The following is a 15,479-nucleotide window of genomic DNA, read 5'->3' as shown; positions in this document are numbered from 1 at the left end:
AAGAATGAGGGGGAAGTCTTCCTTTTACACATGACTTTCCCATAGACTAAGCTCAAAGGGAAAATCTGGAGGTCAGGAGCGTTCTCGTTATATTGCATACTCAGTGTGGTTGTTTAAATGAATCAGGCTATTTCTCCTGGAACTCATAAATCTTCGGGAAAGATATTCCTCCAAGAAGGGGAAATTCGTACTTAATAATTTTAGAGGGGCAGAGTCAAGTCCGAGACAGCCTCCACCAGTCCATTTGGAAGGTACTGAAGCAGGCTCCTTGTCTTTCTTCCCTCAAAGAGGCCTCTGCTTGAACTCACACATTATGGTAAACTGCAGAACCAGGGAGAGAAACAGGCAGGGTAATGCAAGGTTGGCAGGGTACCCACAACCTCATCCACCACAAAATTAAAGGAGAAAATACCCACACAGACAAGCCAGACCCAAAGTGAAAGGCCTGATATGTTTTTCCTGAGCATTGCTGTATTTTTAGTTGTGGTTCAAGGACAATTTGAGTGAATGATGGTTGTTTTCATTGCTAATGTGTCTCTTTCTCCTGGCAGCCTGAGAATATCCTGTGTGTGAATCGGGATGCTAAACAAATAAAAATTATTGATTTTGGATTGGCCAGAAGGTATGTGTATTTGGACATAGGTATATGAATGGAGGTAGTGAGCATGTTGGTGCTCTTTCTTTGCAAAGATAAATCTGATACACTTCTTGGTTTTAGACTCTCATTTAGAATTAACTTGACAAAAATTATATCCCAGCCTTACCTTGCTGACTTTGGAATTGGAATGTTTAGAGGTTTCTACAGTGTATCCAAGAAAAAAAAATAAGAAAACTTAAAATCTTATACAGTGAAAGTTATTAAATTTGAAGACATTAATTTAGAATTTGTAAGTTTGTCTTAGTCTTTTTATTTGTTCCATCTGTAAAGAGAAGATTTACTTTAAAAAAAATGAATAAATGAGATTGGAAAAGGTTCTGGTTCCTATAAGCTTCTTAAGTGAACAGAGTTTATATGTGGACTTCAGTCTATTAATGGTGAATATAAAATGGATGCAAATAATTGCATTTCACTTACTCATTAAGATGGCCATACTCAAGCCATTGGCATGTCAAGGATTGTATCAGTTTTCCTTTTGTCGTGTTCTAGATTTCAGGTGTTTTATTTTCACCAGCTTTCCCCACCACTGTTTCAGATTATTAAGGTTTTCCAGTGTGAATTATGAATCTTAAACTCCTGGAACTTTTTAAAACAAGTTTTTAACACTATTTCCTAAATACATGATTTCCTTTAAAGCCTGTGTATTTAAAGTTTGCTGTGTGGCTGACGTTATTTTGTCTTATAGACAGCATCTTTTCAGTTTCTACAACTGTTGCTGTTTGATTGACCCTCTCCATCCCTCCACTTTGTCTCCCAAATTCCAGGTACAAACCCAGAGAGAAGCTGAAGGTGAACTTTGGAACTCCAGAATTTCTTGCCCCTGAAGTTGTGAACTATGATTTTGTTTCCTTTCCCACTGACATGTGGAGTGTGGGCGTCATTGCCTACATGCTGTAAGCAGGTCTCCATTCTCTCTGACACTTACACACAGGCATCATGGCCCAATTTAGGTCTTTTAACAGATAAATAACACCGTGCCATGTTGAGTCACTTTCTGGCCTCTGTGAATCCTGTGGGTGAAAGGAGTAAATTCTTTCCCTGCTCATCACCTGAAAAGTAAATGTATGTCTACTTGTAATTGTGTTAACTCTTAGGATAATACCTCATGTAATAAAAGTAATTAAAAAGCAACTTGGGTCCTGATCTCCTAAATGATGAAAGTTAGCCTTACCCCTCAGGGGTGACCCTTTGGTGTTTGCCATCTGAGTGTGTGGCAGACTTCAGCAGCTGTAAAGGCTTTAAAAATGAGGTTGTGCTCTCCTTAGAGATTTCATATTTCAGGGTGGCTGCTGGTGTTTCTGCAGGTATTTCTTTAGGGGACAGGGTGGGGGAGCGAAGCGTTTTCCTGATTACAAAAACATATGATAAAATTATGCTTAATTATTAGGTTATTTGCCTTCTCTCAAGTTTAAACAACAGAGCCAAGAAAAAGCAACCTCTCTGTAAAGGGTTTGAAGCTATTTAAACAAGACTCACTCTGGTTCCTCTGTCTTACAGACTGAGTGGTTTGTCTCCCTTCCTGGGTGACAATGATGCTGAGACCCTGAGCAACATCCTGGCCTGCAGGTGGGACTTAGAGGATGAAGAATTTCAGGACATCTCAGAGGAGGCCAGGGAGTTTATCTCCAAGCTTCTGATTAAGGAGAAGAGGTAACCCAAGTTGGTTCCGGGCTCTAGAAGAAGGAGGGAGAATAGGGAAGCATAGGCTACCATAATACATGGAAATAACTCCCAAATTCTCTTTGTGACATCTCCGATGCCTGAGAAAAGTTGTAAATGGAAGGAGTTTGATGCTCTTGACCTTGCTTACTGAGATCAGGGACTGGTTTGGTCACAAGGCTTGAAAGGGGCTACAAAAACTTCCCTGTTTCTGCCTTTTGCAATAAGACTCTAGCAATTAGGGGCTCTTGCTGGGCCTCAAAATGAAGGGTTTGGGATAAGTTATTTCCATAACCCCTTTCACATCTACAAAGCACATATCCGGCTCTGTGTAGCTGAACACTTAACTATCATTTCATTTCAGAGCCTGCTGTGGGCCGGACTGTGCCAAGTGCTTTATAGGCTTGTCTTTTAACCCCTATCCATCTCCAAGAGGTGGGAATTATCATTCCTGTTTTATTAATGAGACTCTAAATAGTCTTCCCAAGAGCATATGGCTAGTCAGTGGCAGAATGGAGCATCCAAAATTCAACCTTGCCCTAAGGCTGCCCACTTAACTATTATATATTATGTGGTCTTCTATTTTCTGTCATGCTAAAACCACGTTAATTCAAAATTCAGCAGATGGAGGCGCCTGGGTGGCTCAGTCTGTTAAGCATCTGCCTTTGGCTCAGGTCATGATCTCAGGGTCCTGGGATCCAGTCCCGCATGAAGCTCCCAGCTCAGTGAGGAGTCTGCTTCTCCCTCTGCCCCTCTCCCCTGTTTGTGCTCTCTCTCTCTCTCTCTTTCTCTCAAATAAATAAATAAAACCTTAAAGAATTCAGCTAATGAAGAAAAGTGACCTTGAAACAGGGGGGCTTGCATTTTAGAATTACAGGCAGTGGAAGGATATTGTGATTTAGTAAAAAACACTATTTTTTGGTTTTATATTTAAAATGTAAAATGGTAAACAGTGTTTAAGATTTTCAAGGCCAACCATACTGGCTTCACTGTTTTATTATCTTTATGGCTTTTAAGTTATTAATAAACATGACCATGAACAGATAAGAGTGTGTAATTTGCGGGGAGGGGATTAAAGAAGCAACAGGGTCTGGAGCTATACCTGCACCAAGGAGGTGTTTTATCAATGGGTCTGGGGCATTGAGAACACATATGTAAAGTCTGACCCTGTCTATAGGTAACCCATGATCTAAGAGAAGAGATAGGTATTTTTTTTTAAAAGGATAGAATAGAATGCAGTTAATGCAAAGGTAGTGTATTGAAAAGGGTCAGTCAGAACTGCGTCCTTACCCTCTAGGTAAGACTTAGCCAGGCAGGGGGTGTCAGTGTGAGGAGGGGGCACTGTACAGACATGGGTTTTATCTTTCATGGAAAGGCACAACACCTGATATTACCATTACTATTATTATTAATATTTATACATCACTGAACAATAGGCAGTGAACAGATGGAAAATGTCAACTCTATCAAATCTTTGGTGGGAGAGATCTACATTTACCGAGAATCTATTAGACAGATATGCTTTTATGTGTTATCTGATTTAATGCTCTGGATTAAATGAAGACACGGAGGCTGATAGCAGTCAAGCAGTCACATGGCTAGCACAGGGCAGAGTCATAGCCATGCTTCGTGGCCTCCAGTGCCATGTCATGCCTGCTCCTTTGGTCTGAGCATTTCACTAATACCTTAGGAGGGATAACATTTAAGCAGAATGACAACTGGGCGAGTGTTCAAATCAATAGCTGGATGAAACTACAGTCAAAACCTGATACCACTATCATAGAATAAATTTCTGGGTGCAAAAATAAACTTGAAACTGTACCAAAATTTTAATTATTTGTACTATATTATTGTTTATTTTTTAATAGTCAGCTTTCAGAAATTTATATTACTATAGTACAGAAATAATAATTTTTGGCACTGTCAGTTATTAGAATGCTTCAGGAGGTCCAATACTGAAAATTTATGATATTCAACAAAATAGCACTTCCAGGTGAGGTTGGTGGAGGTCAAGAGTTTAAAAAAAAAATTATATCTGGCTCTTTAAGGTCCTACTAATGGTGATGTTGTCACCAAGTTATTAAACTTTCCTTTATGGATTCAAGTTAAGAGTTATTATCTCTTCAGATCTTTTACTTAAATGTTCAGTATCTGATGGAGCAATTTCACTGAAGAAATCTACAAACTGGAGCTCCATGCCCATTGGAAACTATTTTCTTGATACTATTTCAGAAGTAGGCTCCAGGCTGTTGCACTCACTTATAGTTTCTATTTTGAAAGGTTATTTGGTTTAAGGTCCTAAATGTTAGCACACAAGACAAATTTATAAAACTTGGAATTAGAAGATAATATCATCTTTATAATTCTTTCCCATGTTATTTTTTGAAATCGTATAAACCTTTGCTGGCTCAAAAGGATATAGTTTCTTTGTAAAGGTATCTAATGAACTCTCTCTCGGTACTTACGTTAACTCTTTACCTATTTAAGTCTTCAAAATTTCTTTTTAAAAAATATTTATTTATTTAATTTGGGAGAGAGAGAGAGACAGAAGAATGTATGGGAGGGGTAAAGGGAGAGAGAAGGAGAATCCCAAGCAGACTCTGCATTGAATGTGGCAGAGCCTGACGTGGGGCTCAATCTCATGACAGTGAGATCACGACCTGATCAGGACCAAGAGTTGGAGCTTAACTGACTGTGCCACCCAGGCACCCCCAAAATTTCTTAATTCAAAAGTTAGTGATGCATATTATTCAAGAGCTTTAATATGTAAAGTCACTTTTACAATGATCAAGAATCATTGTAGCATTTTGTTTTTGGAATAGTAAGTGTACATTTATTTTTTTTCCGCTGATGGATAGAAGTTCAATTCATGAAGCTCAAGCATTGCATGAAAAATGGTTACTTGTGTTGGAAAGTGGATGTTCAACTATGAACAACAGTTTTGAATTATTTGCCTCACTTGTCTCACTGCTGTTGTTACCCTGACTGGATTTGATAGTACCCTATAATCATCAATGATAGTTCCAGAGAAGATAGAACTGCCTGTGAATTTGACATTTGGCCATCTGGTCTCTCAAAAGCAATGGCCAGAGCTGAGGTAAATGACAGATTCAGGCCTCCTTAGTGTGTCTCTGCTAACAGCCTTCCAAATTTCCCTTTAGCTGGAGAATAAGTGCAAGTGAAGCTCTCAAACACCCTTGGCTGTCAGATCACAAGCTCCACTCCAGACTCATCACACAGGTAACAGGGGCTTATCGCTTTTCCTCTTCTTTTCTACCTGACCTCAGTCTCTTGATGATCAGAGGCTAAAAGCATATTAGTCTCATATGGGGGTTCTGTCTAATTCCATCTCTCACAGCCTTCCAATTTTGTGCTAATGTTGAACTGCTTAAAATGTTTTTATTGAGCAGTTGTGTTTTTTTTTTTAAATAAATACTTCTTACATGGTTTAGGAGATATTATTTTCAGCATAACTATTTATTATGTTTATTATTCAATCATTGTACTCGTTATGATATAATATTACATCACTGTACTATGCACACACACTTATACACATATATAGTCTAAAATATATAAGCAAACAATATTTTGGAATAGATGGGTTAGTGTACATTCAGCATAAATGAGCCTTCCTAAAACAGAACTCAGAATTTTAATGTTTATGGTTACCTTGTTCAGTCTTCTTTGGGTACCACAAAGCTGTAAGACTCAGGCTGATCCAGATAACAACATAAATATATGTGAAGGAGACTTACCAAAGACTGAATGAAGATGACCTAAGTACTTGTGTTTTTTTTCATCTTTTTTTTTCAAGTTTCTAATTAAATTCAAGTTAGTTAACATAGAGTTTAATATTAATTTGAGGTGCAGAATTTAGTGATTCATCACTTACATGTGATACCCAGTGCTCATCACAAGTGTCTTCCTTAATCCCATCCCTCATCTAGCCCATTCCCAGCCCACCTCCCTCTATTAATCCTCAGTTTGTTCTCTAACCTTAAGAGTCCGCTTCCTGGTTTGCCTCTTTCTCTTTCTTCCTTTTCTCCTGATTACTTGTTGACAATAATTGAGCCCACACTCTGTGTTAACTTCGTACAATAAAATTCCTAATCTACTCTTACTGCCTCAATTGCCATTTATGTTCTTATAGCCATCTGCCTCTTTAGCATAGATTCTTTTCCTAAGTTTCAGATCCATATATCCCCCTGCATATTTGACATTTCCATTTGGATCTTCTCAGTCCTAAACTGAACTTGTCTTCCCCAACTCCCTCCTCCTCTACCATCTTCCAAGAATGGCCCCCACTGAGTGGCCTAAGCCAGACCCCCTGGGCTTTGCTGTTTCCTTCCTCACCCTCATCCTCCCATCTTGTATTTAATTTATCTCCAAGTTCTATACATTATTTTCTCTAATTACTTCTAGAATCTGTCTAACCTTCTTCATCCTGTTGTTATCCTGGCATATGACACTCCTCATCTGAATTACTGTAACAGCCTCCTCTAGACTTTTCCACCCACATCCTTATGGATCATACAAATAACACAGAACCAGAAGTGTAACATTTAAGAAACTCAACCAAACATTTAGGATGTTTAACTGGCCAAGATATATATAGAGGCAATAAGTAATATCTGTCCTCAGGCCTCGTTGGGGAAAGTCTAACTTGATCATCAGTTAAGATGGTGGTTGTCATGCCCTGGAGCCATATGCACTTGATACACTTTCATTTCTTCCATCTATGCTCCCCATCCTTCCTACTCCCAGGGTTTTGGAGTGGAGCTTTTTCACTGACCAACAAACCTTGGAATGAGTATGTTTCAGGTACTCATTTTTTCCACATCCAGTTTTTATTGAAATTAACTTTACTTCTAAATTCAGCATCAGAACTAAGTTTTATTTGTGTCTGAATATACCTTTCCTTGATAATTGGTACTGATGTCAAGTAAAAATAGACTTTTTACCTAGTTGGTACCTCACTCAGACTACATAAACTGCTTATTAGGGTTACCAACCTAGTTTGGGCCAATTTTCCACCAATGTATTTTTATCCAAGCTTATTGGTGTCCAAATACACTTTGACGTGGTAGGACAATATGGAAACCACGGCAAATAAATAATGACATTATACAGTTTAAAAAGTGCTTAAAATATTTTTAAACCACATAACAACAACAAAAATCACCTTTTTGTTATTCTGTCCAACCGTTGGTACCTAGGTGAATGGACATTTCAAGAATGATGGGATTTGGAAAAAAATTTCCATTGTAGAAATCTAGTTAGTTATCATTAAAGTTATAATTATATGACACTGTGCCAGGCACTGTTCTAACTGCTTTACAGAAGTTAATTCATTTACTCCACATGCCAATTCTCTGAAACAGGTACTGTTATTCTCCTCATTTAGATGAGGAAACAGAGGACAGAGGTTAAGTACTTGTACAGGATCCCACCAGGCGAAAATGATGGAGCTAGCATCCCAGTGTAGGCAGTCTGAGCAGAACTTCACCACTCTGCTATCCTGCTGGATAATGGGCTTCTGGGCAAAGGGGGCCTGATGATGTTTCCAGAACTCTTTACGTTCTGTACATTTTTGGTGTTACTAAAAGCCAGTATTCAAGCTTAATGTATTTTATTTTTCAAGGAAATATTAAAACTAGATTTTTCCAGAAGATTCATTTTTGGAATAATCTTGGTTCCGATATGTTCTATAAAATCAGAATTTAACTTTATGTTGAGAATTTAAGTCTTATCCAAAACTATTTACTATTTAAATCTAACTTTTATTTTTAAAGTCTTTCCAGAACTTTTATTTATCTCTTTTAATTGTTTCATGCTTAAAAGCACTTACCATTCCTTAACCACTAAGCCTGCCTATAATCAGTCAGTAAATTTAAGAAGGATTTTTTCCCCCCAGGAATTAAAGCCCTGTAGCTCTCTGCCTTCTGCAGTATGCTCTTACATTTCCAACCATCCATATATAACCCATCTTCCATCAGAAACAGCTCTCAGCTGGAGTGGAACAAAGCATTTCCAAATTACAAATCTGTTAGAACTCATCAAGCACCTACTGCAGACTTAATAAATGCTTTGGGCCTGAAGGAAGGAAAACTGAACAACTATGACATTGTTTCTTCTTTGCCAGAACTAATAAGTCTATCTTTCCTTCCCATTCCCAGCTTTATGACCTTAGATCATGCCCTTTTTCCAATTTACTGAACTAATAAAATACCTTAGAACATGATATTCTACTTCTGTCCATCTGTTCTCTAATTCACCAAATCATTACTTCATTAATGACAACTCTGATCATCTTACTGTATCACCAAAAATTCTTCCAGTGTTCTCCATTGTGGACACCAAACACACACACCCAGCAGTCAAGGCCTGCTATGACAAGCCCTGGTCTCAGGCATCTAGTCCTGTCTCCGCTACTGCTTCTTGCTTAGTCAAAATCCCTCTGTTTCTGATTCTGAGAGTGATGACAAGGGAAAGTGGGGACATGCTCAAGTTGGACCCTGAATGTGGGTCAATGTGTCTGTCAGAGGGTCCTGAACAACGTGGGCTTTTTTTTTTTATATAATTCTTTTACTTTTTATTTATTTTTTAAATTTCTTTTCAGTGTTCCAGAATTCATTGTTTATGCACCACGCACAGTGCTCCATGCAATACGTGCCCTCCATAATACCCACCACCAGGCTCACCCAACCTCCCACTCCCTTCCCCTCCCAAACCCTCAGATTGTTTTTCAGAGTCCACAGTCTCTCCTGGTTCATCTCCCCCTCCAATTTCCCTCAAGTCCCTTCTTCTCTCCGTCTCCCCAAGTCCTTCATGTTATTTCTTATGCTCCACAAATAAGCGAAACCATATGATAATTGACTCTCTCTGCTTGACTTATTTCACTCAGTATAATCTCTTCCAATCCCATCCATGTTGATACAAAAGTTGGGTATTCATCCTCTCTGACAGAGGCATAATACTCCATAGTATATATGGACCACATCTTCCATATCCATTTGTCCATTGAAGGGCATCTTGGTTCTTTCTACAGTTTGGTGACTGTGGCCATTGCTGCTATGAATAAACAATGTAGGCTTTTAGAACATCTCTCTAAGAGCATTTTCTACTCATTAGCTGGTCATTAACTCTTCAGGTGTTCTCATACATTAGGAATGAAGTGATAAAAAAAAAAAGTTCTAATCTTTCTCTAAATCTTTTTCTGGTTTCCCTAGAAGAAGAAGAATTGTTGCTCTAATGCGAAGAACCTTGTGACTAAATAGCCCATGGAAGGCACCCATTTGAAAGGTTGGTCTTGGATCTTTTCCTAAAGAGATGTTATTGCAAGCCTTCAGAGAGAAGAACAAGAAATAAGTCAAATGTGTGTTACACTATGTGGGAAGGAGGGCAGTGTTTCTGCAGAGAGGGAGGGCCTTGATTTTAGACTGCTTTGTGTGCAACATGGATCTGCCATTTTCTAGCAGGAAAAACCCATTTCCTTATTTATGGATTGAGCATAGTCTTACTTCCTATGCTTGTTGAGTGGCTCCAACAAGATAACCCAAGCAAAGCCTGCAGACCAAGGCCTGGCACATAGAAGGTGCTCAGTAATTAGCTCAGGAGACGTTAATAACTGAAGAGGACAGTCTCTGGTAGTCCTCAGAATTGTGTGGGATCAGAGGAAGTATTTGTATTTTTTTTTTTTTGTTTTTCGTATTGATGGGAAAACCAATCTCAGAGACTCATAGACTACATAACTCCCCCAAAGCTGTGCTGCAAGTACATGGTAGAATGTGACTTCTCAGTTGTCTCTGAATTAAAAGCCCATGCTTATTTTTTTTCCCTGAGCTGCCTTCTGGTATTGGCCCATTCTTGGACCTGGAGTAATCACCACTTCATACAAAGCTTCTACCCTGCTTAGAATTTTGTCAGAAAACATAAGCGATAGTTTTACACATGAACACATTTGATTATATCAATAAGCTAGCTTAATTTATGCTCTGAAGGAAAAGCCTAACACAGTGTACTTATTACACAGGACTTTTAGGAATCCCAATATTTATATTGTTGTTGGGGGCCCATTTACCCTCCAGCAAGTCAGTTCTCTAATTTGGGACAGTAAGTCCATGGCCATTGTTTCAACTCAATTTTAAAAAATGTGTAAGACCTTCCAGTCTGTGTTCTTGCTGCCCACTAGTCTTACTCTTTTATTCTGATTGGTATTTATTCTGGTCTGAAGTTTTGGTTTGTCTGTTTGACTTTATATTCTTGTAAAGTGTTGAATCTTTCATAGAATAAGATCATGCAGAAACAAATCAGTAAATCATAACAAAGTCACAGACCAGAGTTAGGAAAGCATTCAGTCTTTGGTGCATGGGTCATTTACTTAGAAATCTGTCATTTATCTAGAAATCTATGAAACATCAAAAGAAAGCCTTGGGCTTCCTACTTACAAAGACCATTCTCATGTGTCAAAGTAAAGTTTTTGGGAAAGTAGAAGAAAGCTTTAAGTCTTGTGAAAATGCAGAGAAGGAAAGTACTCTCCATGCTCCGAGGCCTGGGTCACTGGGCTTGCTGAGGTGCAGACCAGCCTTCCCTGTGAGTGGTGGGCACCAGAGTTCGCAGGCGGCTCTCCCTCCCAATTTCATCCACAGTGACCACAAACCTCAAGGGTTTGCCACAAACTGCATTCCCACCATGAGCACTGGAGTCACTTTTGAGGCCTGGTAGGAATGAATTCATTGGGTGACAGGAGGTTGCATTGCAAGGCAGGCCTGTGATCAGGGTCCAGCAGGGAAAGAATGAGGAGGGAATGACAGTGGGAGATGGTAGAGTCCTTCCATGTCATGCTGGCGCTTTGACCAATGTGATGGAGGATGGTGGCAGTCCAAGAGGTGACATTCTACAGAGGACAAAGACATGTGAGCCAGTCACACTGGCGCTTGGATACCGTTTTGGTTGGAATTGCTTGATGCGACCTTTCTCTGGGCCCGCCTCCAGATGGTCACTTGGGCTGGCTGCCTTCCTCTCCTCAGTCCCTCCAGCTCCAGTTAACCACAGAAATTCACCTTGGTTGCACTGCAGGTCCGGGAAGAGCTGTTTCAGGTCCATGGGATGTGGGCACTTCCTAGTTCACTTTTTTCCTTTTTTTTTTTTCCCAAATTAAAATGTAAGCTTAAGATATTAACTCTGAGTGCAGCCTCATTTGAGAAGTTTTTTTTTTTTTTTTTAAATCATTTTTTTTTATAGTATTTCCTGCCAGGATAAGATGGGGCTTTTGGCAAACTCTGTTAGGAGTAAAACCAACTTTGTGATAATATTGATTTTTAAAATCTGGTGGTTGAAGATTATTCCTGTGGAAAAAGAATGACTTCCAGGCCCTATGAATAAGGCCGGATCCACAATGTAAATTGAGGCATATAAATCTCCTGCAATTTGTTAGAGGTTTTTTGATGCGTTGAGGAAACACTAAAAATCAACCCGGTGGCATTTCTCTTGGCGTTTCCATTCCATCTTCTGCCAACCTGTGAAATAAAAATTGAGGATATGTCCTCAGATCCATAGGAGTGATGTAGGCCTGCAAACTGTGTGGGCCCATGTCACACATAGTCATAATGCAAATGAAGACATTCCCACGCCCACTTCTTGATGTCACCTTGATGTGGGGTCAAGCTGACAGGACGGACAGTGTGGCAGAAAGCTCGGGAGCTGGCTAGGCTTCATATGAAACAAAGCGGCCTTGTCCTTCGATCTTGCAAATAGTACAAAAATATCTTGCATAAACTGAAAAAATAAAAACCCAACCCAACTCTGGTAAGCAGTGGAATCCTGCAAGGGGTTTCTTTTTTTTCCTTCTCACACGCACACATGCATTATAAAAAATCATGTGTGGTTTTCCTAAGGGGCACAACCAACTAATTACAATTTTAAAAGCCCTGCTGAATTAACAAGAGTCATATTTTGTTTGCTTTGCAGGAAAACTGCTGCGGTTGCTGCTGTGTTGGGAAGATTTTTGGAAAAATCAGCAGTTCTGATGCCTTGACCCCAATGACGATGGGTGGCTATGGGGGCTGGGGGTGACACTGCATTTGAACTTGGAGCACCCAGGTCAGGGGGTGCCTACTGCTGTGGTTCTGGGGACGTAGACAAGCCCCATGCCCCTTTCCTCACATCCCCACACCCCATGGTAGGACACAATTGGGAAGATGTTTCCTTGACATCTTGAGTTTCCAACGTTTATTTTTTTATTTTAGTCGCTGGGATAAGGGGTACATGATTTCTGTTCTTTCTCAGCTTACTAGAACAATCAGACTGGAGATTTATTGGAGACATTTAAACCTGGAGGATACCTTGAGAGGGAGAAAACTGCTTCCAGTTCTTAAGCTATGCCTTTCAAAGGGGTGATCATATCACCAGAAGAAAATTATGTCTTTTGCACCTTTGAACACTTGGTTTCTCTCAGATTTTGTTTTTTTTGATTTGGTCTGAAATCAGGTGACTCCAAATGATAAATAATTTGCTTTCTGGAACTTGAGCTGTCTCTGAATCCTGAGGCAAGAGGCATCAGACATTGTGTCTTCCGTTTATTCTGAACTTTTCTCCCAGTTCATTGGTTTCTTCCAAATAGCAATTCTACTTTCAAATGAGTGGCATGCATTTCACAAGGCACTCTCTGCTCTCTTCTGACTGAGCATTCATGAGATGAAAGGCACTAGTTTTCACCACTGGAGCAAGAGGTGTTTGCTTATGGCTAGTGTTTAGAATTTGGAATAATGGTAACAGTCATAAGAGCTTTCCTCATGCTGCTGTTGTCAACGAGAGATGGGTCATAAGCATCCCAAGGAAGGATGGCACTTTGCTTCCAGTGTTGAAACTACTTTGACAATAACACTCAGGTTTCTGGTTAAATTCCAACATTTCTGAAGCCCAATGATCTCACCCACACAGAGTCTCACATGGCTCAGTGGTTGTGAAGAAAGAACACTCAGAAATCAGAGGTCAGGCAAACACTCCTGCTCACTCTTTGGATATGAGAATGATTCCAGTTGGAAGCTTCTTGTTCCTGAGCTCATGTGCCATCTCATTACGGATTTTTAATAACAGAAGCGAGCCCTACCATATATAGCACAGAAAGGCGAGGGCTTCTCAAGGGTGAAACGTGTGTGTCATTTCTTGATGAAGAAGAGGCCGTGCAGAGCCACACGAAACTCCTATCACACATCCAGCCTCATGATCACCATTCAGCTTCTTAAGCTGTCCTCCTGGTTCCCATTTCCAAATAACTCCTGTGTTGAGATCAGCTATAAGAATGCGTTTTTAGCTGTAAATGGTTCTAGGCTCCAATAGACACCATACACCCTAGGAATGGCTGTATTAGGGAGGGCAGTTTTACCTGGCATTGGCTTTTCTCCACCATTGCTCGTATCCACCTAGTGGATCCTTCTAGCATGTCCTTGAATAACTGTATGTGTAATATTCTTATTCTCATGTGCAAGGTAAAGGGGAGGTAGAGACAGAAGAAAATGTGTAATTTAGGGAAGACCACATGCCAATTTAGTGGTCATGCTAGCTATAAAACCGACTCCTTTCTAGCTTTGCTCTTGCATTATGATGCATTTTTCCTTTGGCCTATGCATTTATTCAAGGTTGGTTTTCTCCTGCTCCTGTTATGTGACTATGCTTAAAATGTTTAATTTGGTTTTCTTAAAAACAAAACAAAACAAAACAAAACAAAAAAACCCCAACAACACAACAAAGCCCTGTGACTGAAGTGTTATATTACTGGGCTATCTTTAGTTGATGGTATTCATCGAGTCTGGAAAAATACAAGCCAGTGCGTGCATTAATACGCAGACCGCAGAGAGCTGGCATCTTCTCAAATGCTAAATAAGATGCAAGGGTCTGATTTGAAAGCCCTCATGGAAGGGTGTTTTCTGTCCTATAGGGTGGAATCTACCAGATAGAGCAGGAGGTCTTTTGCATCCAGGTCCCATTCTGACACACCTTGGCAGAGAAACTTTCACCAGACCCCAACACACGGGAGAGGCAGCTTAAGCCAACTGAAGGAATGATTTCTTTGTCAAATGAATCCACTAAGGACCCGGCAGTCAGTGGGTGTAATTTTTTTTTTTTAAAGAGGTTTAGAAAGGAGACTCTACTTTAAAAAAAAGAATCCTCTTTGAATTTGGAGTTTAATTTCCACATTTGGATGGGGAGGCCCCCCCATGCCAGCAGGGTGCCTTTTTTTTGAGAGCTGAGGATAGTCTGCATTGCAGAGTTGATGATTACAGTCTCGAGTTACAGTGAAATGGGAGAATTTCGGTCTCCTGCTCATCCTGTTCCCTCCCTCCACACCCAGTGTGGCTGCTCCTGCAAGAACTGGTAACTTGGTAGATTGCCACTCTGATGGGAAAGGGGGCTTTGCACAGCGGAGAAATCAAACCAGATGCAAGCACGGACCAGAGAAGCTGAGTCTGGCAAGACTGGGGCTATTGTGATCAATTTTTCCAAGAAGTCATTAGGATTTGATAGCCTGATTTGCTCCTCCGCCCTCCTAATGGACATTATGGCTTCAGTTGCTTGCATCAGGCAGTAGCCATTTCTTTGGAAAAAGGCAGAAATTCAGCACGGATGTGGCACTTCCCACTGCCTGGAGAGAAATAAAATTCACAAAGGATTCAAGAAAAAGCATGCCCTCATTTGTCATTTGTAAGATACCAACACTTTCCCAGAACCTGTTGCTATTTAAAAATCAGGGAGAGAAGAGCGCATGCCCCAGTCCATGCTATGAAAACAAAACCCAACCCAACTCTGAAATTGGATTCTCACCTGAACTACCTTGGGGAAAGATTTCTAGGTTGAAATGGGGTAATTCTCATGTTTGTTTTTAGTCTGACTTCATATTATTTTGCTTTCTTTCCTCAAAAATGTAAATAGGCATGCTGCTATTGTTGTGGCTTACTTTGATGTGAATGTGTTTTGAAGGATGCGTGAATTATGTATGACATTTTCACCATTTTTATGGAAATTAGCATAGCAAAATTTTTTCTTGCTTTAAAATCAAAATACGTATTTGATATCGGGAAATGAGGGTCTTATTTTTAATTTCATTCCTTTTTTCTTCCTTCTGCTCCCACTACCCCTACTCTAAGCATGAGCCAAATGG

At 39.9% G+C, this 15,479-nt stretch overlaps 1 protein-coding gene across 4 annotated transcripts in view; it reads left to right on the top strand.

Moving 5' to 3' along the window:
- Positions 1 to 14,024, top strand: part of MYLK4 (myosin light chain kinase family member 4) — an 81,780-nt gene extending 67,756 nt beyond the window's left edge. For 3 of the 4 annotated variants that reach the window (XM_032861448.1, XM_032861452.1, XM_032861451.1), the window contains 6 exons: positions 552 to 622; positions 1,423 to 1,551; positions 2,156 to 2,308; positions 5,479 to 5,557; positions 9,550 to 9,622; positions 12,290 to 14,024. In XM_032861448.1, the coding sequence (XP_032717339.1) occupies positions 552 to 622; positions 1,423 to 1,551; positions 2,156 to 2,308; positions 5,479 to 5,557; positions 9,550 to 9,597 (480 nt within the window). In that variant the 3' untranslated portion in view covers positions 9,598 to 9,622; positions 12,290 to 14,024. The remainder of the gene's footprint in view (positions 1 to 551; positions 623 to 1,422; positions 1,552 to 2,155; positions 2,309 to 5,478; positions 5,558 to 9,549; positions 9,623 to 12,289) is intronic. The other variant, XM_032861447.1, reaches the window with a different exon arrangement.
- The last annotated feature ends 1,455 nt before the right edge of the window (positions 14,025 to 15,479 follow it).

The sequence above is a fragment of the Lontra canadensis genome, unplaced genomic scaffold (assembly GCF_010015895.1).
Source record: "Lontra canadensis isolate GAN:19392208 unplaced genomic scaffold, GSC_riverotter_1.0 scaffold21, whole genome shotgun sequence".
NCBI classification, from domain to species: Eukaryota; Metazoa; Chordata; class Mammalia; order Carnivora; family Mustelidae; genus Lontra; species Lontra canadensis.
Note: the sequence above shows the minus strand (reverse complement) of the source record. Positions and strands in the feature narration are given on the sequence as shown.